Genomic DNA, 21,032 nt, shown 5'->3' with positions numbered 1-21,032 from the left:
TTGGGTTCCCAGACAAACCGGCAGAGCCAGGTCTTCAGGCTCTTGCAGAAGGATGTGCGCGCATGTGTGAGTAATCCTACTTTAAAAAGATGTTCCCAAGGCAGGTGCTGTAGCAGAAAAGGCTGTTCTGGATATCGAGTTCTTTGGCTAACAGGATATGAAGAGTCCCTCTCAGCTGGCATGAGTAGGATAGACCTGTCCTAGTGGAACAAGGCAGTTAACCAGATAGCCTGGACCTATGCCATTAAGGGCTTTAAAGGCCATAACTTACATCTTGAACTGTATTCGGAAACATTGATAGCCGGTGAAATTTGTGGAGCTGAGGTGCAATATGGGCTATCCTTAGGGGCATCAAAGACTGCTTCCGCTTCTCTGCTTTGTATCAACTGAAGCTTCCGAATGGACTTTAAGGATAGCCCCTTACAGAGTGCATTGCAGTGGACCAGGTGAGAAATGACCACAGTTGCATAAATGCAGCTGTCCAAAATGAATATATATTCTTCAAAGTTTGCAGTCTGGTGGAAAGAGTAATAAACCTATCCTACCATGCATTTTGACTTTTAGGCCTGTTGACATAGCTGAAACTCAAATTGTAGCATTATAATATTCATGTTCTTACTCTGGCCATTTCAGTTTCCACACTTTTATAAAGAAGGTTGAACATCGACAATTCAGAGAAATGAGTTGCAAGACACGAAAAAACAGTTGTAATAGATGTGATATTTTTTTATTTTCTAGCAACTCTTACAACATCTAGCTTTGATCTCTCAAAAAAAAAATCTGGGTATTTAATTAAACATAAACAAGACATTAACATAAATCCACATTTGACCTGTCATTTTTTTCAAAACAACAAGAACAACAACATGAAATTCAGTTGCTTTCTTTTAAGTTTAATTTCAACCTACTTTATTTTAAGTTAATTTCAGTTTAGATGGCTACCCATGTAATGAAATGGATCTGAGTAGCAATCAGCAGATCACAAAAGAAAAATAACACCTCAATAAATCTGTAAACGCTAACAAAGTTAAAAAAAAGGTTTTTTTGCCATCATTAGAACCAGGCTTTGTCACATATTCCTGAAAGAATAACCAGGACAAGAAAGCTGTATGAAAGGCCACCAGTGTTGGGGCAAATCTAATCTCAAGTCACCAGGAGAGAAAAGCTGTTTTCCTGGGTCTTACCAGATGGCACCCTAATAGCGGCATGTGGCTTGCCTCTTCTGTTGGATCCGATAAGACAGGTAAACACAGAGAGAGGTTTTATATGTCCTGCATACTTTTTATACTACTACCCTGTTTCCCCCAAAATAAGACCTCCCTGTATAATAAGCCCAATCAGGCTTTTGAGCGCATGCACTAAAATAAGTCCACCCCGAAAATAAGCCCTCCCTGAAAATATTTCAACACAGCAGCAGCCATGAGGTGACTATGCTCGCCACCTCCTACACCTCAAAAATAATAAGACCTCCCCGAAAGTAAGGCCAAGTGCTTATTTGGGGTGGGGTCCAAAAGAAAATAAGGTCCTGTCTTATTTTCGGGAAAACACGGTGTATCTTCTCATATCCCTAGATATATGTTCATTTTAAAAATGTTTTGGGTTTTTTGCTCTTTGAGTTTAAAAATCACTTCCACTCCTTGTTTCAATGTTTTAAGCAATCATCCTACTATGAACTGCATGGTTTGTTACAGTTTGTGGTCAAAATGGCACCAGGCGGGAGTGTTTAACAATAAGCCAAAGCTGCTATTTTACTTTCAAGATGTGAGAAGATTTGTCTATTTTGTGCTAAAAAAATTATCTTCTGGCAATTATTGGTTAATAACTGGGTGTCAAGCAGGCATTGATCTTGGGATAAGAGATACAACTATGAGGCAGTCTCTACAGATCCTCTGATTCAGGCATAACATGTATCCATCCTTGAGGTGTTCTGTTGAAGCTGGGTCTATCTGAAAGTAGCACCACATCATTCATGGCATCTGCAGGAGGCATAAATACATCAAATCCAGGAAACGTGTCAATCAGTAACGGCCCACCAAATGGTGTAGGAGTCCTGCAAGGAGGATGAAAAGTTTAAAACAGTTGGCAAACAAAGCATTCTGAAAACCTAAGTGGGAAAAATATTTGCTGCAGATACGACACAATCTGCAAGTGTCAAATGCAGCTAGCCGTTAGCAAATTAAGCCACAATTAAAATGTTTCTCATGGTTTGCTACTCAATACTTAAAATGTTCTGGCCAAGCAAGTTTCATTGCGCTGTGTTCATATTAGGGCTGCAAAACTGATCAAATGTTCCATTTGAGCTTCTTCTCAATTTCTAATACTAGATTCATTCTGTGAACTGCTTATCAGCTTCGCAGATAAGCAAGTGAACTTGGTGTGAAATGCAAACACATTTCTTTCGAACCGTTTGTGTATACTGTTTTACAGCTATTGTGTTTTCTGCAACATACACTGGTGTGTGGGTGTATGCATGTCTGCTTGTACATGATCACAAAACAAATAATGCATTGTTCTCGACCAATAGTCAATCCCAGAATAGTGAGTCTATTGTCAAAATCTTATTTTGACCTCGTCCAGCGAAACAGTTCTTTAATTCTGTAGTGAAATAACACAGTGTAAATTATACGGATGAACAATGGAGTATTTTCAATTCTGCGTAAATACTATTTCAGGCATCTTTTGCTTCCTGATGTCATTTTTGCTACTTGGGAGGAATCTGAGAGCTCACAAATTGGTTATCCTAAACTGTGCAGAAAATCATGGATTATGTAGGTTGCCAACTTCTCAAATGGATGAAATTGGGCAGAATTTGTTTCCAAGCAAGCTCCAACAAATGAAACAGTTGCTGTAAAATTTGTAAGAAATATATAGGCTGAAGCCATTTAAGCTATTTCTGCTTTATATTACCAAATGCCTACAAATGGAAACTTGCAACTTTTGGCATCTTCTGACTCTTTGAGCTTATTTTTCCTTTCCGTGAAATCTGTGAATTGTTTTTGTTCTTAGGTTTTGTATAGGCGGGTGGATCTGAGTGCAGAGAGAGAACATATTAGAGCAGCCCTGGGCATTTTATGGCTCTTGGACCATATCCGGCCCTTCAGCTGTCCCTGTCCGGCCTGCAGTATTGGAGGAGGCAGCCTTAGTGGCAGGATGTCCCCAGGACAGTGGCAGTGGCCCTCCATAACAATCCCATTTCTCACGTGGTCCTTTGAGAAAATTAATTGCCCATCCCATGGTATATAAAGAAGACCATGTCATCAAGTAATCTCCATTGTTTTTAAATTATGGTTCCATGCATTTTTGGGTGTTCTGCTCTGATTTAGGTTTAGAATCTGTAAGGAAGCCTTCTTAGAAATCATAGCTAATAGCTCAGAGTTTCCAAAATATTTGTTATTTACACTATATATAGGTAATTTTGCATTAATATGAGAAAGGATTAATTAGGATAGCACAATAGTTTAATGCATATTCCAGGGCAAGCATTTTGAAATTTCACCTTTGGCGTTCAGTGTGGTCTTCTATTGTACCAAACTTCCTATCAGTCCAGGTCATTATTGTTCCTGGAAATGCCTCTTCCTACAAGGCTCACTGGCCATAAAGTCCTCTCAATGATTAAAGGTTCTGTCTTCTGTGCTGAGCAGACTCTCAGAAAAACAAGGAATCTGGTCTTTTAAAATCCAGCAATCACAAAAAGTTAAGATGTTTATGAGCTATACCCATAGCAGCCTTAACCAGTGTGGCCAATAGTGAAGGATACAAGTGAGCAGCTTCTGGAAGGATATACATTTTCTACCATCCTTTAAAGAGCTAATATTTAAAAATATGCCTATCAAGTCTTATAAAAAAGGGGTAAACAACCTGATTACCATCTGTAGTTTGTTTATACATACATACATACATACATACATACATGCATGCATGCATGTACGCACGCGCACACACACACACATGCAAAAGAAACAGAGCAAACCTTTTTACCTGTTGAAATTCCTAAGGTCCAAAGTATTCACTTTTCTGGACTCAGGCAAATGGTTTTCCACATCTACCTGGTAATCAGCATTGCAGAAGAATTCACGCCAGGGAGACTGGTAACCTTTGGGGATTGCAGTTCGGTTAAATTTCTCAGGTGGAACTTCTTTTAGTGGTCCAGAATAGCCTGCAATAGGGATTGTCCAATAAAACAATTGTTTTAAGTAATGTGACGCCAAAACTTCAAGCAACTTTCAAATTATTTTTATGCTTTCAAATTATTATTATTATTATGCTTATTTCTGGAAGAAGCTAGATAGCTAGAGAAAAATAGATTTTGGTTCCAAGTTGTAGGAAATCTTCATCAGAAACATGTTCTGCTTCTAGACTGCCTCTTCAGTGTCACACTCCTTTAACCTTGTTATCAGTGACAGTTGTTGCAGTTTGCCATTTCTTGAGTACTTTGGTACTGCAGTGTGTATTTATGAATCTAACCTCAACTGTATACCAAAAAATAGTTAATGGCTGTCTTTCCTGTTGCACTTCTGCCCTTCATTAATTTTCTCAAGTGGGTGAGTATATCAGAATCAGCGTTAACTTCTTTCCAATTAAAGATAAGGCTTCATATTTTTAAAAAGGTTACTCATCAGTTTCTTAATCAATCACGATTTGCCAACTATGGATGGACAATCCTCTGCTCCATTTTGATTTTAAAAATGCTCCCACCTCATACGGGAGATGAACCAGAACAGGACTATGACGGTGATGAGGGGCATACTTCAGTATTGTTGAGATAAAATGTTGGAAATGTAGTGTCCCTTTGTCATGAAAAGAAATTCTATGATGGGACAATAATCAAGTTTGAGAAGAGATGATAAAGAAAAATCAGGGACAATTTAGGATTTACAGTAGCCCTTATTGAGAGGTGGTGTGTGTGTGTGTGTGTGTGTGTGTGAATAAAATAAAATAGATATTATGAGATCTCTCTCCATCAAAATCAAACTGCCTTCCTACTTATTCAACAACAACAAGAACTGCATCAGATAAAAATGTCAAAGAAATGGGCAATGATTCCATCTGTCTGGATGTTTTTGAGTACAGGCGACCATCTATATTCCTCATCAAATCATTAACTACTGTTAAGAAAAGGACGGTGTTCCATCAGTTGTCTTTCCAGGCTGATCACATCTAAGTAAGTTTCTGTTTGCTACTAAAAAACAGTAGGTCATACAGTAAATAACACAGACCTCCCCAAGACGATACTATAAATAATATGAACAATAAGGTAAAGACGATATACTTCAAGTGAGCCTTGTCATGATCATGTGGACATTTATGCCCCCTTCTCCACCACCGCTACTCACAATTTATCCTTTTATTTTTGAGTTTATGATGGACTAGAGTAGCATTTTCCAACTTAGTTCCCTACGGATATGATCAATTTCAAAGTATTCTAAGTCAGCCAATGCAATATGTGGGAATTTCCACAGGCTAGAAAGTCAATGAGTCAAGTCCAGCAAGCCTTTCTTCCTTGATATTAGGGCCAGCTTGGAGTAGTGAAGAGCTTCTTACCTAAGATGACCAGATGTCCTGATTTCGGTGGGACAGTCACGATTTATAAAAATTTGTCCCGTGTCCCGGGGCGTTTTAAAAAAGTCACGATTTTCATGTTGAAAGCCCAGTGGATTTGCTTAAGAAATCCTAACCGGGGCAAGACAAAAGACATCCTGTCTAATCCCTCTCTCTGTCTCAGTACTTTCATTGAAGATATTAAAACGTTAAAGCAAGAAAACAGACCCCCCCCGAGCCCCTTTTACCTCATTTTATAAGAAAAAACGACCAAGTACCATAGAGCTCCAGGAAATACTTGGCTAGAGAAGCCGCAAGTGTTCCTTCCTGGATTTTCCGGAGGGGTGGGGCACAGAGGTTGGAGGTCGGCTCGTGTGGGAAAAATGGTGGCAAAGTTTCTTTGAAAAATATTTCCCTGACTAATTTCACCATTTTAATTTGCTCAGTTCTTTGTATTAACATCTACATCATTCTGGATTGACTTGGAGTGCTGACTTGTGCCTGCTGGTAAGTGAGCTGTTTTTTTTTTCTTTTATTTTTTAATGTATTTTAAAATAATATTTTATTTATTGTGCATAGGATTTTTTAAAATAGTTTTATTCTGTGTTTTATTTTTTTAAATTGTCTTAGACTATTTAAAAAAAGATTCTATCCAAAATAAATTGAAGTGAAAGCATTTTTAAAAATTCTATGCACAATACTTTGAAATATATTGTGCATAGAAAGAATAGTTTGAAATGTTTTACTTCAATTTATTCTGTGTGGATTCTTTTTTTAAATTGTCTTAGACTATTTTAAAAAAGATTCTATCCAAAATACAAAATACCAGCTGCAGTTATTCACTTAAGAACTGTGGCAAGAAAGGTGGTATAATGGGCTTAGTGACCAAAGTTACAATGGCATTGGAAAAAGTGACTGATGATCATTTTTCACACTTAGAGACCATTTTCACACTTAGTGACCGTTGCAGCATCCTCATGGTCATGCGATCAAAATTTTGATGTTTGGCAACAGTTACAATTTATATTTGTAAATTGTAATTATGTTGAAATAAAAAAAATATTACAATACTATTTTTGCGTTGTATGAAAATTTTTGTTGCTCCATATAAAATTTTTAATCAAGCCCCCCCCCCCCCGGGTCAAAAGTATCCCTCTTTACCAATCTGAAAATCTGGTCACCTTATTCTTACCTGGAGCAATTGCACTGGGGTTCAGGGCCTTGCTCATCCTCAAGACTTTGTCTGTTTTTTGTGGTACTTGGGGAGGTGCTCTCTTTCCAAAAGCCTCCATGTGATTTATGTCATTCTGATAGTTCTCTTTGCCCTCTGTGGAGTGAGCAGACTGGCAGACAAAGGAGAACATGCATAAGAGGTAAATATTTTCTATCAGGAAAAATACCCAATTAGAACCAGATTGACTAGAAGCAATGGAAAAACATAGGCGAGAGAAAAGAATTTTTCAGGCAATGTAATGAGAAACTGCTTTTAAACCATTCTCCCCCGTGTGGAAAGATAAATCCATCCATTGCCATTATACATAAACATTTTCTTCCAAAATATCTGCAGTTTATTATTTTTTCCCCAGAAGACTAACTCCACATACTTCCTGCTACTGAAACAATATTGTTAAAGGCTGAAAATATATTTATATATTGCAACCGTATGCTATCATGGTTTCTAGAGTGATTACTTACACATTAACAAAACAGAAAAAAGTATGATCAAAAAGACACCGATTTGCATAAAATGTGCATATGCTGAAGTGTATAGACAGATGCAAACACAGATATAATTACTGTAATTTAAACATTTCATATATCTCGCCATACAGGAGCATATGACTTGAATGCATTGTGTGAATGCTGTCCATGTGCTTACAAATTTTTGAACTAACATAGATTACAACCAATGGGGAGGATGGCCAAAAATAGAGGACGGACTATTAGCCCAGGTAAGAAGCATTTTACCTGGGCTAAAGAAAAACAGACCTGGTCTCTTACTCAGTGGTCCAAAGGCCTCTTTTCTGATGAGAGCAACTTTTGCATCTCATTTGGAAACCAAGGACCCAGACTATGGAGGAAGAATGGAGAGACACACACTGCAGGATGCTTGAAGTCCAGTGTGAAGTTTCCACAGTCTGGGTTGATTTGGGGAGCCATGTCATCTGCTGGTGTTGGTCCACTGTGCTTCATTAAGTCCAGGGTCAACGCAGCCGTCTACCAGGAGATTTTGGAGCACTTCTTGCTTCCTTCCGCAGATGAGCTTTATGGGCAGGCTGACTTCATTTTCCAGCAGGACCTGGCACCTGCCCACACTGCCAAAAGCACCAAAACCTGGTTCAATGACTGTGGGATTACTGTGCTTGATTGGCCAGCAAACTTGCCTGACCTGAACCCCATAGAGAATCTATGGGGCATTGCCAAGAGAAAGATGAGAGACATGAGACCGAACAATGCAGAAGAGCTGAAGGCTGCTATTGAAGCATCCTGGTCTTCCATAACCTCAGTAGTGCCACAGGCTGATAGCTTCCATGCCACGCCACATTGAGGCAGTAATTGCTGCAAAAGGGGCCCAAACCAAGTACTGAGTACATATGCATGCTTATACTTTTCAGAGGTCCAATATTTTTCTATGTACAATCCTTGTTTTATTGATTGCATGTAATATTCTAATTTTCTGAGACTGTGGATTTGGGGTTTTCATGAGCTGTAAGCCATAATCATCACAATTATGACAAATCACATCTTGAACTATCTTGCTTTGCATGTAATGAGTCTATCTCATATATTAGTTTCACCTTTTAAGTTGCATTACTGAAATAAATGAACTTTTGCACGATATTCTAATTTTTCGAGTTTCACCTGTATACTGTGGCGTGAAATTGGATTTTGCTTCAGGTATGTTCTAATGCAGAGCTGTCAAACTCGCGGCCTGCGGGCCATGCCCATGCCCAGTTTAGCGAAAGGGGAGGGGGAATTGCAATATGTCACGTAATGACGCTGTCACGACACAACTTTGACACCCCTGTTTTAATGCATAGGTTTACACATGGTTACCACATTTCCATTAATACCGAAATATTAATTTGGAAAGATTATTCAAACTCATCCGTTTTAACCAAAAATGGCACCCAGGAAAAAGGAGCACCGCCACAGAGGGGAACTCTAAGCCACTAAACTCCAGGCCAACCATATGACACTATCCCAGGTTCTGATCAAGTAACTAAGCATACCCTCCATCCTTTAGTTGTTTCCATTCCATTGCATTCTGGGTGTGAGCCTCCACCTGCCATGTTGGAGGCCTAGAAAGAGAGAGCAAAGAATAGCATATTTGGACAGGAAGAACCAGAGAGAAGACCTGAAACCAGAAATCATACATCGGTTTGCTAATAATCTGAATAAAAGCTTGTCAATTGAATATATTGAAACTTGCAAACTAGTAGAACGTATAATGCAGACATCTACATTGTCTACAGTGTTCCCATATGGCATTCCCATAACATTAAGCTAACATTAGTTTAGAATCCATATGGGAGATGGAATAATTTCTTCCATGCATAGTATTTGTGTGCAGATGGATAGATGGATGGATAATTAATCAGTAGCTAGTAATTTAAGTTTAATTATAGTTCTTTATGCCAGAAGAGTTTCTCAAGGAGTTTCTACTCCAATCTAATTGGATTTGCTCTAACCTCATAATCTATTCTATCAAGTAATTAAACCTAACCCCGAGACTTATGCTTCAAGCCAAGCAGTGACTATGGTATGCATTGGTCTGCCTCCTACAAATCTACCCCAGCTGCTTCAAGATTGGAAAGATCCAGGCTCTTGTGCTTGGAAACTTAACAATTATGATAAAATTACACCATCTGAAGTGAAAATAAATGTTGATTTGATCAGCTTTAAGTGGGATACCTGCTTTGGCACTTCCTGTTTTTGTTCCCGACTGACATCCCAATAATATTTTTTTTCTTAGCACACTAATATGACTTACAATTTTATAGCCTGTAGGATTCTCCAGCACAAAACGCTGCACTCTCTTCTGCCTTTGTTGATACAGTCTCGAACCCCTGTTTATGGACAGGGACAACTCCTCCATCATCAAGTCTTGAGGAGTGCTAACCTTCTTTCCCAAGTCTAATTCTGGAGCTGAAGACACAAAGCAATATATATACATACACATTCAGATTAAGAAATACGGGTGCAGTTATTTCACCCTTTGCCATTCTTTGCACATTTAACCAAAAAGACTGCAGTCAAGAGTGCTTACTAAGTTAAATTGTGTATAGGAATTAGACCTACTGTAATTAGAGAGGGAAATTGTTGCAACAAGAAACTTTCAGCATAACTCTATGTTTGTTTTCCTTGGTGTTTATCCTATTGTTCCCTAGAAGGATCCTTGGCTTTTGTAGCTGAGGATGTGGCCAACTAAAAACAAACTCATGGGCACATCTCTTTCCAGATGAACAAGGACAAATATTCCTTGAGGCTCTCCTAGCCCTAGCTTTGCACAATAACGTACCATAGTTCATTTAATGACCGTTTGAAGTTACAACAGCTCTGAAAAAAATGACTGAAGACTGTTTTTCAAACTTACAACCATTGCACCATTCCCACGGTCACATGATCAAAATTTGGACGCTTGACAACTGATTCATATTTACAATAGCTGCAGTGTCCTGGGGTCATATACCTTTTGCGACCTTCTGACAAGCAAAGTCAATAGGGAAGCCAGATTCATTTAACAAGTGTGTTAGTTACTTAACCACTGCAGTAATTCACTTAACAATTGTGGCAAGAAATTTCATACAATGGGGCAAAACTCATTTAACAAATGTCTCATTTAGCAGCAGAAATTTGTGCTCAGTTGTGGTCATAAGTCAAGGACTACTTGTAAAGGATTGATTGATATCAGATATACCCTTTCTTGCTGATACTCCACTTGTTGATAGAGAAAGGACATATTATGGGCAGAAATGGCTTTGCAGGCACACTGGTGTAGACAAATCTATTTCTACCAAATGTATATTGGCTAAGGGAGTACCAGAGATGGGTTCCTACCAGTTCTCACCTATTTGGTAGAACCGGTTCGTCAAATCTACCGAACCGGTTAGAAGAGGTTCCACCAGTGGACCCAGAAAGCAGGCCACACCTACAGAAGAGGTTCAAAAATTTTTTAAAACCCACCACTGCTCCTTGGATATGATTATTCTACACTATCATGCTCATATTTATAACATATCATGCCTCTGTGAAAGGTAAGGATGACTACTGCGTTTGTGGTGCAATCAGAACATTGCGTGTGTTGAAGTTGTTTTAACGCAAACCAAAGATGCATTTAAAAAAACAAGTTTACATCATATTCTTATGCATGCCAGTGCTGTGTGTGAGGTAATTTAAGGTGGTTCTGACAAGTGTCGTCGGCATCTTCATATCCGGTCACATGGGCGGCAAGCCACTCCCATCTGGTCACATTGGTGGCAAGCCACTCCCACAAAGGAAGCCACGCCCACAGAGTAGGTTCGAACAATTTTTGAAACCCACCACTGGGCAGTACCATAACAAGCAAGGGAAGAATCATTCTGTTTGTTGCTGGTAAGTACAAATCTCTCTTATCAACTGCGTTTTACAATGATATCTGAATATCTTCAATTATTACCAGATCTATTGAAGGTGGACATTAATTCACAATTGCCTGAATTTCACAACACATTCTTCTGAGTCGAATATACTCATAAACAGGCACGTTAAGTTAGGATCTGAATTCTGAAACCTTCACAGTTTCGTCTGTATTATTCACTGTATTGTAAGCACCTGCAGCGATCTAAAATGCTAGAGAAGCCTATTATCTAGGAAGAATCCAGAAAATTATAGCAGTCAAAGTCAATTTACCCTCTTCTCCATGAATCTCTTTCACAATGGCTTGAATTGGTTCATACTGCTCACTTTTGAGGTACAAGCGCGGAAGGGGAAACATATTTTCAGCTGCAAGGAAAGGAAGATTTGATCAGTCTTCGCACACCCACTTATTTTTTTGTTGTTGCCTGCATTTATTTCCAGTGCTAAAGCTTGCTAGGAAAAATAGAAATAGGTATAGAAATTTGATAACTACATAAATAAAGCTGGCCAGTAAACTAATTCTACTAGGCAAAGAGACAGTGTCTAGGTGGAAATAAGAACTTGGCATATCTTTGGTACACTTTGATCTAATGCCGCTTAGAATTTAATTAGTCCTGGTGGCCGCTATCAGTGATCACTGACAATGTCACATATCTAAGACATCTTGGAAAATGAGCTACATTTTTTTCTCCTTAAAGATAATATTTCACATTTTTCCTTATTGAAAGACATCTAGTTCTCAACCGGCTCTTCAACCTGCCCCGAATAGATAGCAATCTCATTCGGTCATCCTGGCTGTTGGTCAGACCTCTCAACTGTGTATCATCCGCACATTTGATAAGTAGCCCATCAGCTCCATTATCCAACTAATAAATCCAAATGTTGAAAGATATTGGACAAAAGTGAAATCTCTGCAGGACCCCTGTTCAACCCAACCTGATATAGAACAATTAGTTCGGATTCTTCTACTGCAATTAGACAGCTAGTCATAGGCACATTTTACTATAATGCTGTACAAACCACATTGTTAAAGTTTATAAATGAGAATATCAACTTCAAATGAAAAAAAAAGAGTTGGTATCCTGGTACAAAACCCTTGGAAAGCTAAACAATAATAAAAAGTGATGCATTTGGCAATTGACATTTTCAAATTTCAAATGGCGAGGTAAGGGAGCAAGATGAGCCCGCTACTCATGATATAATACCGCAACTGGATTGTTACAATTGTGATAGTTCCTGGATTGTTCTTGGGTCAATGGCATCATAGACACCCACAAAGACACTCTATCTCAAGCTGAGACTGTTAAGAGAGAAGTAGCAGCATAATACTGCCTTGCATTCCAAGAAGGGCCTTATTGAAGTAGCTGATTGGCTCTCCTTGTCTTCCAGCTTCTGGATCTTCCTATGGCAGCAGTCTGTTGCCAGGGCTGTGAAAATAGCTGTTATGCCAAAGAGGAGCTTGGAAGACAATAGAGGGATTCATTTTTAATTTTTCCCACAATTTCAATATTACCATAAGAACCCATCTCTAGGCAGTTCGCAAATCAAGTAAAAAAGATCAATAAGCACAAAAACATAATTCTAAGAGAAAGCACAATTGAATGTAGTCCATTGCTGATAAGAAAATAATAGATAGAAATAGCTTGTCAGAAAAAAATGATTTGGGGAGACAATAAGATCTTGAGGAAACTTATTTCACAGATTCAATACCCTTCCTTCTTTCCTCCCTCCCTCCCTCCCTCCCTCCCTCCTTTCTTTCTTTCTTTCTTAAATTTATTAGCCACCCATCTTACCATAGGATAACTCTAAGTGGCTTACAATCATAAGCTAAAGAGCAACATTGCTTTTAGGTCTTTACCTCCACCTTCCAAAATGAGGGTAGCACAGCAGCCTCTTGAGTAGAACAGCCAGATCAGCCAGAGTCAAGTTGGAGGAGGTGGCCTTTAGAGTTCCAGACTGATACACTGAGTTATACTTGGGCACTACTCAAAGCCACTTCAGAACTAGCAAAATAGATGTGATATTGCTGAATGTGTGTGTACCCATTGGAGAGTGCTGCAGGTAAAGGTGAATGTTTCCCTGTGCAGTCATGTCCAATTCTAGGGCACAGTGCTCATCTCCACTTCTTGGCTGAGGGAGCCAGCGTTGTCCAAAGACATTTTCTGTGTTCATATGGTCAGCATGGCTATACACCAAAGACACATGGAACACTATTACTGGTACTGAAGTGGTACCTATTAATCTACTCACATTTGCATGCTTTCAAATTGCTAGGTGGGCAGGAGCTGGGGCAAGTCTGCATTTTGAGACTGCTGAGAGTCTGCATTTTGTATCAATTTCAATTTCTGGGTGATCTTCAAAGGGTAGCCCTAGGCATAAGTGATGAGATCTTGTAACTGCTGTAGAGTAACTCCCACTCCTGTATCTGTATCCCTTTGGCTACATTTTCCACCTTCTGATGTAAGTGGAACAGCAAATCCAAGAAGACTTACGAATTGAAGACCTGCTGTTGCAGAGTACACCAAAAATAGCAGAGTAGCCATAGAACCACCATATGGTTGCTAGGCAAATGTCAACTGCAAACTGATGAATGACTCTCTCAGTAGCGTCATGTAAGGATTCAAATGTGTGGGAGAGATTACTGAGGTCTACAGCAGGCCTGAGTTGATTGATTGTTGATTGATTGATTTTAAGGTGATATGCCACCAACTCTGTCATGATGGCTTACAGCAGGATTAAAAGTTTCATAGTATAACAAACATAACAACACTAAAACAAACATCCAAAGTAAGTCTAAAATAACTTTAGCATTACAATCTTAAATTATCCATGGTAAGAATTTTAAAAACTCTAATCTCATAATACATTAAAGCAATTATAATCCTCTTCAGTACAGTTATCACACATAAGTAAAAGAAAAACCACACAATTAAGAATGAGCCAAGGAAGACAACATTAAACTACCCAAGGTCTTCTGGAACAATACAGTTTTTAGTACCTTTTTTGAGGTAAATCCGACACACAAAGGGAGGCCATTGTATAATATTGGATTGGTGGTCAGTTATAATTGGAGAATGCAATCCCAAGGTACCTTGGCACCAAGTTGTAAAGGGTCTTATAGGTCAAACTCAGCATTCAAATTGCACGTGAAATGTATTACAGTGCTGGTCTTTAAGCACAAGGAACATATGCTTTAGGTGATTGACACCTTTCACCACAGACTGCTCAGTTTGTATCCATTGCAATTTCCAATTTATCTTTAAAAGTAGCTCTACTTAGAGTACATTGTGGTAGATGTATTTACTCCATTTAATCCACAACCATTGAAGGAGCTTCTACAAAGCAGTGTGTCCCCAACAACTGACTCATGTAGGTGGTCTGGAAGGGTACTAAGACTATGGCATTAAAACCAACTAAAGGAACTGAACTCCAATCATCCAAATCGCAATAGATGTCATCTACTAGAACAACTAATATTATTTTCATACCATGCTTTCTGAATCTTGAACGAAGGGAACCAGATAATCAGCTGTATCTAAGATCCTTAGTAGCGCAAACCCCATCAACCTTCTACAAAACCTTCTCCAACAAGGGAAGATTTATCACTAGGCAGAAATGGTCTCACATGGTGGGTCCCTCATTTCCACCTTGGCTGCCAGGAAGAACAGTTTTCAGCCCACAAGTGGAAGGACTGACGTGTCAAGAACCCTGTTCAAGTTCTCAAAATCCACAATACTTAAAGAATCCATGAAAAAACCATCTGATTTTGGCTCAGTTTTTTGGGTCAGGAAAAAAGATGCCAGCAATTTAACCTCTTTTTAAATGTAATGTAATGTAATGTAATGTAATGTAATGTAACGTAACGTAACGTAATGTAACATAATGTAATATAATACAATATAATATAATATGGCTGCAATTCAATAGAATCTATTGAACAGACTATCCACTTAAAAAGGAATAACTGTGCATTTTAATTAATTAGTTTTCCCATTCTAAATATATTTTCTTTAACATAAACCCAGTTGACTTATTTCAGAAAACTTCAGCCTTCTTTGAGTTTTCAATTCAATTTGTATATGGAGAATTCCTTAACTGCAAGGTTCCAGTAACATTAACTGAGCTACAGATGAAGCATTGTGATGAAATAAAATGCAAAATATTTCATTATATTTACTGACTAAATCTGTTATCAGAAAAACCTGCTGCCCTCTCTCGATTTTCAATATAGAGTATAATCCATTAACTAACACCTTCCCGCTCAGCCAACATATTAACATAAGGCAAAGAATGCTAATTAACATTTCTTCAGTTATTTCAATTACATCGTAATTGTCAGTTAGAAAAACTTCTGTAAAAGCAGGGGTTGCACAAAAAGAGAATATGTAGAATTGTTGAGCCAAATTGTATTATTCTCTCTCTCTCTCTCTCTCTCTCTCTCTCTCTCTCTCTCTCTCACTCACTCTCTCTCTCACTCTCTCCCCCTCTCCCTCTCCCCCCTCTCTCATTTTTTCCAATCTCCCCAAATTCTTCAGGACAATTCATTGTCTGAATTGGTCAGATTTTCTCTTGAGGTCAGAGCAGAACAGCCTGTTTTCTTCTGAATTTAAAACAAAAGTTCTGAATCATGCATATTTGATCCGTAATTTGGCAAATCCAAACTGGTCTTTGTGAGAATGGAATGTTTTGAAGCCAGCTGAGCTATTAGTATTAGTTAGAGGGAAAAAAGATTAAAGTGGATTTATAGTTATCCACTGACAATACTAAGTTGCTATATAGAATAACCTCTCCCTCCCAGAACTGTAATGAACGTTCAGTAATAACTAGCTTATATCCATATAGGTTCTTTCTTAGAAAAGAACTGAATTTGTGGTGATGGCCTTCAGCTCTAAACAGATACTTGTTGTCAAAGCTGATGGTGAAGCTTTTGGAATGGGGCAGTTCTGTCAGGAAGAGCTACACTTCTCTGCAAAAGGTTTCATATGGGACTCCATGTCTTCTTTCTGCTCAGAAAAGCCTTCCTTAAATCTGACAGCACTATATTTAGCTGGTGTGACCTGAGAATACTGGAGATGAACTCACAGGGTTAGAAGAAGAAGGCAGGGTTAATACTAAAATCATAAAAACTCCAAAATTGGGAAATTAAAATCATGAACAATTCCTGTAGGTGAACTTCAGATTTTTCAAGCAATGAAGGACTTTTCATCTACCTATTCACTTCAGCTACTATCATTTGCACACACACACCAGTCAGCCTAATCTAAAATATCACTCAGGGGTTCCTATTCTTGGTCTTGTAGAATGCTTGACAAAAAATCTCCTGCACTTATTTCTATATGTAGATTTGTGAGCCTGAATACTCATTAGCCCAGAATTTAGGAAAAATTAACATTCCTCATTGTGCAGAACCATTTCTTTATCATTACCTTTTGGAAAAAAAAAACCAAACTATTTTTTTCTCTCCACTTGTTCCACTCTAATTTCTTATTTATCCCATATTATTATCAGATGGGTGGTTTCTAAATTTTATATATGAATAAGGAAATATTTACCTTTTATCTCATATGGATATTTCCCAGTAGAAAGTAAGAAACAAAAGTCCTTGAATTTGCCTCATATCTACCTAAATCCATGACCCTGTTTTAAACAAAAAATAAAAAATAGATATATTGGTTGTTCGGAGAATATTTTTTTCTCTCACAATATATCTAATTTTGAGAGTATAGTCTCACTCTGGTGTGTTCTGAGTCAAACCACATATTTCTTGCTTGTTTTTACCATCAATTAAGAGGTAGAGTGTCTAGTATATTTCAATGTGAATAAATCAGTCCATAATTGGGCAAGATTTTGGTCAGTCTATATGTGTCTCATTGCCACAAAATACTGTACAGGTGTATCTGCAGGAAAGCTAAGAAACTACAAAATGCATTAGTTGCCTAAGCAAATACTTCTGAGCTAAGTGAAGAAAGTACTTCATGGTTTCAAATGACCATCAGCTTGGTTCAAGAGCACACACTTCCCCTTCTGCTGCTGGAAGGACATGGGGGTGTGTGCAACATTCTTCCAATAGCAACTGATGCAATTTAGTGCTGAAATCAGAAAAGAAGGCTAAGACTCTTCAACCATATATATCTATATATCTATGCATCTATACATCTATCTGGGAGGAAGTCTTCTGGGAAAATGGACAGAACTGCAGACAAAACCGAGCTAATGGATATCTGGGTTTTGTTTTTCCTCTCTTTAGTAAATTGAGTGAGAAACCATCAGTTTTAGATGAACTTAGGGAATCTTAATATATACTTATCTGCTCTTTTGGACATTATATGTGTTTATCAATGGGCTCTCATCAGGATTTGCCAGCAGTCACAAATTCTCTTCCTTACTTGTTTCTACATTCCAGGTCATCTCCTAGCAGCTCTTTTCTAACGCTGGGTCTTCCATTCTTAGAGCTGGGCAATTTGACGTTCTCAGACCAAAGTCTTGCCAGAGGACAATTCTGCACCCAAAGGGTCAACCCTTGGCATGGAAAAGCAAATCTAATACATCTGTAGGCTTTGGATAGGTCTTCACATTCATGCACTAGCTGTTGAAATTCCTTAAATTGTTAACGATCTACTCTTAAAGTCTACAAGGCTTTCTCTGTTCCCTCTGAGAGATACACCTGTTGGGTTGTCTAATCCTCAATAATACGCGTACTAAATAAAACTGGTTATCCAAATGACTGGCATAATCTTCCACAGTTTTCTCATAGCAGCTACACCACAAACAAATGCCTCGCAAACAAGATGCAAGCATTCTCCCTACCTGCCCAGGCTCTTTTTCAGACCACAGCAGAGCCTCTGTTGTGAAGTCCTGACAGAGCGGACGATTCACAGGTAAGGATTAGAGCCCCGGATGAGTTTTCTCAGCACTTTTTCTCACCCAAGAGATTCTCCAAAGTCAGTGCTTCCCAGCTGTCCCCAGTCTTGCTCTTGTACCTTTTTTGATCTTGCCTCGCTGGGATGCCAAGTTTCTAATCCATGTTACATCAGACATTTATTTCTGGCTGAGAAAAGGGGTGTGTCCAGCCCAGAGAAGAACCTTTGGGAACTCAACTAGCAGCAAGTGCTGAGGCCAAGTGAAGTATGGAGTGGAAAACGATCTGTCCCTTTACACAACTAGTACCACTGTATTTCATCTGGCCACAGGTTACCTTTCACAGTAAAGTGGTAGGTGCAGAAAGTATTAAGAAATTACCATGTTTCTCTCAAGATTTTGTCTACTTGGCTCACTAACAAGCCCAGAATGAACACCATTTCATTCCTACCCTCTAATGCTTACATCAGTTTGAATATAGTCAAACATTTTCATGCAAAAGGATGCAGCCACCGAAGCATGTATAAATGCCACAGAATGTGGTTGGGCAGACAATGGCACAGAACATTGGAATTGCCCCCTTTCCTAACAAATACAGATCATTTTTCTTTGAAGCTGCCTTTTTTCTTTTTGCGTTTTCTTTGAAATAGAGATAATAAAGCACATATTTTCCTCTTTCCAAGCCTCAGCTCCCGTCTTCTGGATATGAATGTCTGAGAATTAATTGCCTACAGAGTTTTTTAAAATTAAAGATGCTTCCAGACTAGGCTTTGTGCCCCCCATGTGAGTATGTGTGTGCATGCAATTAGCACACATGACATCTTAAGGGAGATCAAAGTGAGACGATCTTCCATTTTTATTCCTTCTATATGTTCCCACTGCTTCTTCCAATTTTTTTGTGGGGGGCGGGGGGTTACCACATAAAATCTGCTTGGAGGAAAAGAACTTTTGATTAGTCCGATTGGAAGCCCTCCATCTGGGGGAAAAACATACTTTGAAAAAAGTGTACGGTTTTATTCACTACTTTAGAGCAGATTGCCAACATATGTTTTTACACCCTTTTCTTTGGAGATGATAACTACGAGATTGCACCAAATGCATTTGATTATTATTTTGTGCCAAAAGTGAATGTGGGATAGAAAACCCTTCAGCTGTTGGGAAGGAAGTACAGGCTTGCATATGGATTAGAGATAAATAGAGAATGCGTCTTTGGGGCTACATTCTCTGCTATTCCCATCACATGTTTGAACCCAACAGATCTGTTCTCCATTCTCTTCATAAGATTGATGTGGCTTCCGATCCTTAATCAGAAGCATTTGTACTATGTGCTGTTAAAGTTGGTGCAGAATTACACAGTGAAAACATTCAGCTATTTATTATCTGAGTATTGTGTAGGCCAGGGTTTCTCAGCCTTAGTAGTGTTAAGATGGGTGGATTTCAACTCCCAGAATTCCTCAGTGAGTTTGAAGTCCACACATGTCAAAATTACTAAAGTTGAGAAACTCTGCTGTAGGATTAATTTAACCAGGGATTATTTGTTTCAGTTGCTGAAATGCCATGATTCATCATAAAACGAGTGTACAGACTAATTTTATAGAACTCAGTGCTTTAAAATACCATTTGTCAATTGTGGGTCAATATGTTAAGCAACTTCCACAACAATATTAGATCTAAATCTAAAATCATATTTTTCCCCATGCCATTTTAAAACATCTGTCAGTGATTGTTCCCAAATCCAGGTTAAATCCAGAGAAAGGGGAGCGGGGGAGAGAAAGAAAACTAGCTAGATTCTAAGTGGGGCTGGACCAGAGAAATTTCTGTGATTTTTCTGTAATAAAAAAAATACATTAAAGGTAAAAAGTAAACGTTCCTCTTGCACATATGTGCTAATCATTCCCAACTCTAGAGGGCGGTGCTCATCTCCGTTTCAAAGCCAAAGAGCGAACGCTGTCCAGAGATGTCTCTGTGGTCAGCATGAGTAAACACCGAGGCGCATGGAACCCTGTCACCTTCACACCAAAAGTGGTTCCTATTTTTCTACTTGCAATTTTTAAGTGCTTTTGAACTGCTAGCTTGTCAGAAGCTAGGACAAGTAAGGGGAGTTCACTCCGTTATGTGGCACTAGGGATTCGAACCACCAAACTGCTGACCTGCTGCTAAGCTCAGCATCTTAGCCACTGAGCCACCACATCCCTGCAAAATGCATTACAATAAATTTAAAAATTAAAATAAATTAAAACACACATTATAAATACCCAAACTCTTCTGGGGATTAGATAATATATTTCCAATGCCTGTTATTTCTGCCAAATAGTGAAGAGGAAACAGTATGTGCAAAGTATTTCAGACTGATTGATTTACAGCTCAAAGCTCATTCCTAAGCCATTCCCGCCTCTTCCCCCCCCCCCCATTTTATCTAGGCATTGTTCTATAAAGGATGCATTCAGGCATGCAATTTGCTTTTGTTACTGCTGTTATTTGCATTATGTATTGCTTTCAGGAAGAGGTTTGGGGCAGATTATAAATTCCCACCACAAACATTAATTTAAAAAATGCAAGCAAACAGCAACAGGAAAAAAACATTAGCAGAAACAATAGAATATAAAAATGATGAAATCAACCATCGCTATCTGCTTAGAACATAAAACAGAATAATAGGATTGCAAGAGACCTTGAGGTCTTCTAGTCCAACCCCTTACTCAAGCAGGAACCCTATGTTGACTCTGGACAAATGGCTGCCCAGTATCTTCTTGAAAGCCTCCAGTGATGAACTGCTCACAACTTCCAGAAGTCAATGTTCCACTGATTAATTGTTCTCACTGTTGTTTTTCCTTAGGCCTAGGTTGGGTCTCTCTTTAATGATCTTGCGCCTATTACTTCTTTTTTTTAAAATTGTTAAAATGTTCTTATTTTCCATTTTTCATTTTCATACAGTCACATATATACTGTGCATAACCAGGGCCATACAACATTAAACAATAATCACAGCAGTTCCTCTTGTCAGCAATACCCCCAGA

General features: G+C 38.6%; 1 protein-coding gene across 1 annotated transcript; it reads right to left on the bottom strand.

Moving 5' to 3' along the window:
* Nucleotides 1–1,878: 1,878 nt before the first annotated feature.
* On the bottom strand, nt 1,879–11,515 carry MYOZ3 (myozenin 3). Its single transcript, XM_032239059.1, has 5 exons — nt 11,431–11,515; nt 9,533–9,687; nt 6,731–6,881; nt 3,979–4,156; nt 1,879–2,050 (listed from the first exon to the last, which is right to left on the bottom strand). Exons 1-5 carry the CDS (start codon nt 11,513–11,515, stop codon nt 1,879–1,881), a joined length of 741 nt encoding a protein of 246 aa, XP_032094950.1.
* Nucleotides 11,516–21,032: the final 9,517 nt, after the last annotated feature.

The sequence above is a fragment of the Thamnophis elegans genome, chromosome 2, assembly GCF_009769535.1.
Source record: "Thamnophis elegans isolate rThaEle1 chromosome 2, rThaEle1.pri, whole genome shotgun sequence".
Lineage (NCBI taxonomy): Eukaryota > Metazoa > Chordata > Lepidosauria > Squamata > Colubridae > Thamnophis > Thamnophis elegans.
The sequence above is the reverse complement of the archived record's forward strand: the minus strand, read 5'-3'. Positions and strand labels throughout refer to the sequence as shown.

Excerpts from the sequence above, each read along its gene's own strand:
- MYOZ3 (XM_032239059.1), bottom strand. The coding sequence starts at position 11,515 with ATGTTTCCCCTTCCGCGCTTGTACCTCAAAAGTGAGCAGTATGAACCA. Across the intron at positions 9,688-11,430 it reads AGAGATTCATGGAGAAGAGG|CTCCAGAATTAGACTTGGGA; the intron begins GTAAATTGACTT and ends TTGTGTCTTCAG. Across the intron at positions 4,157-6,730 it reads CCCCAGTGCAATTGCTCCAG|GCTATTCTGGACCACTAAAA; the intron begins GTAAGAATAAGG and ends TCCCTATTGCAG.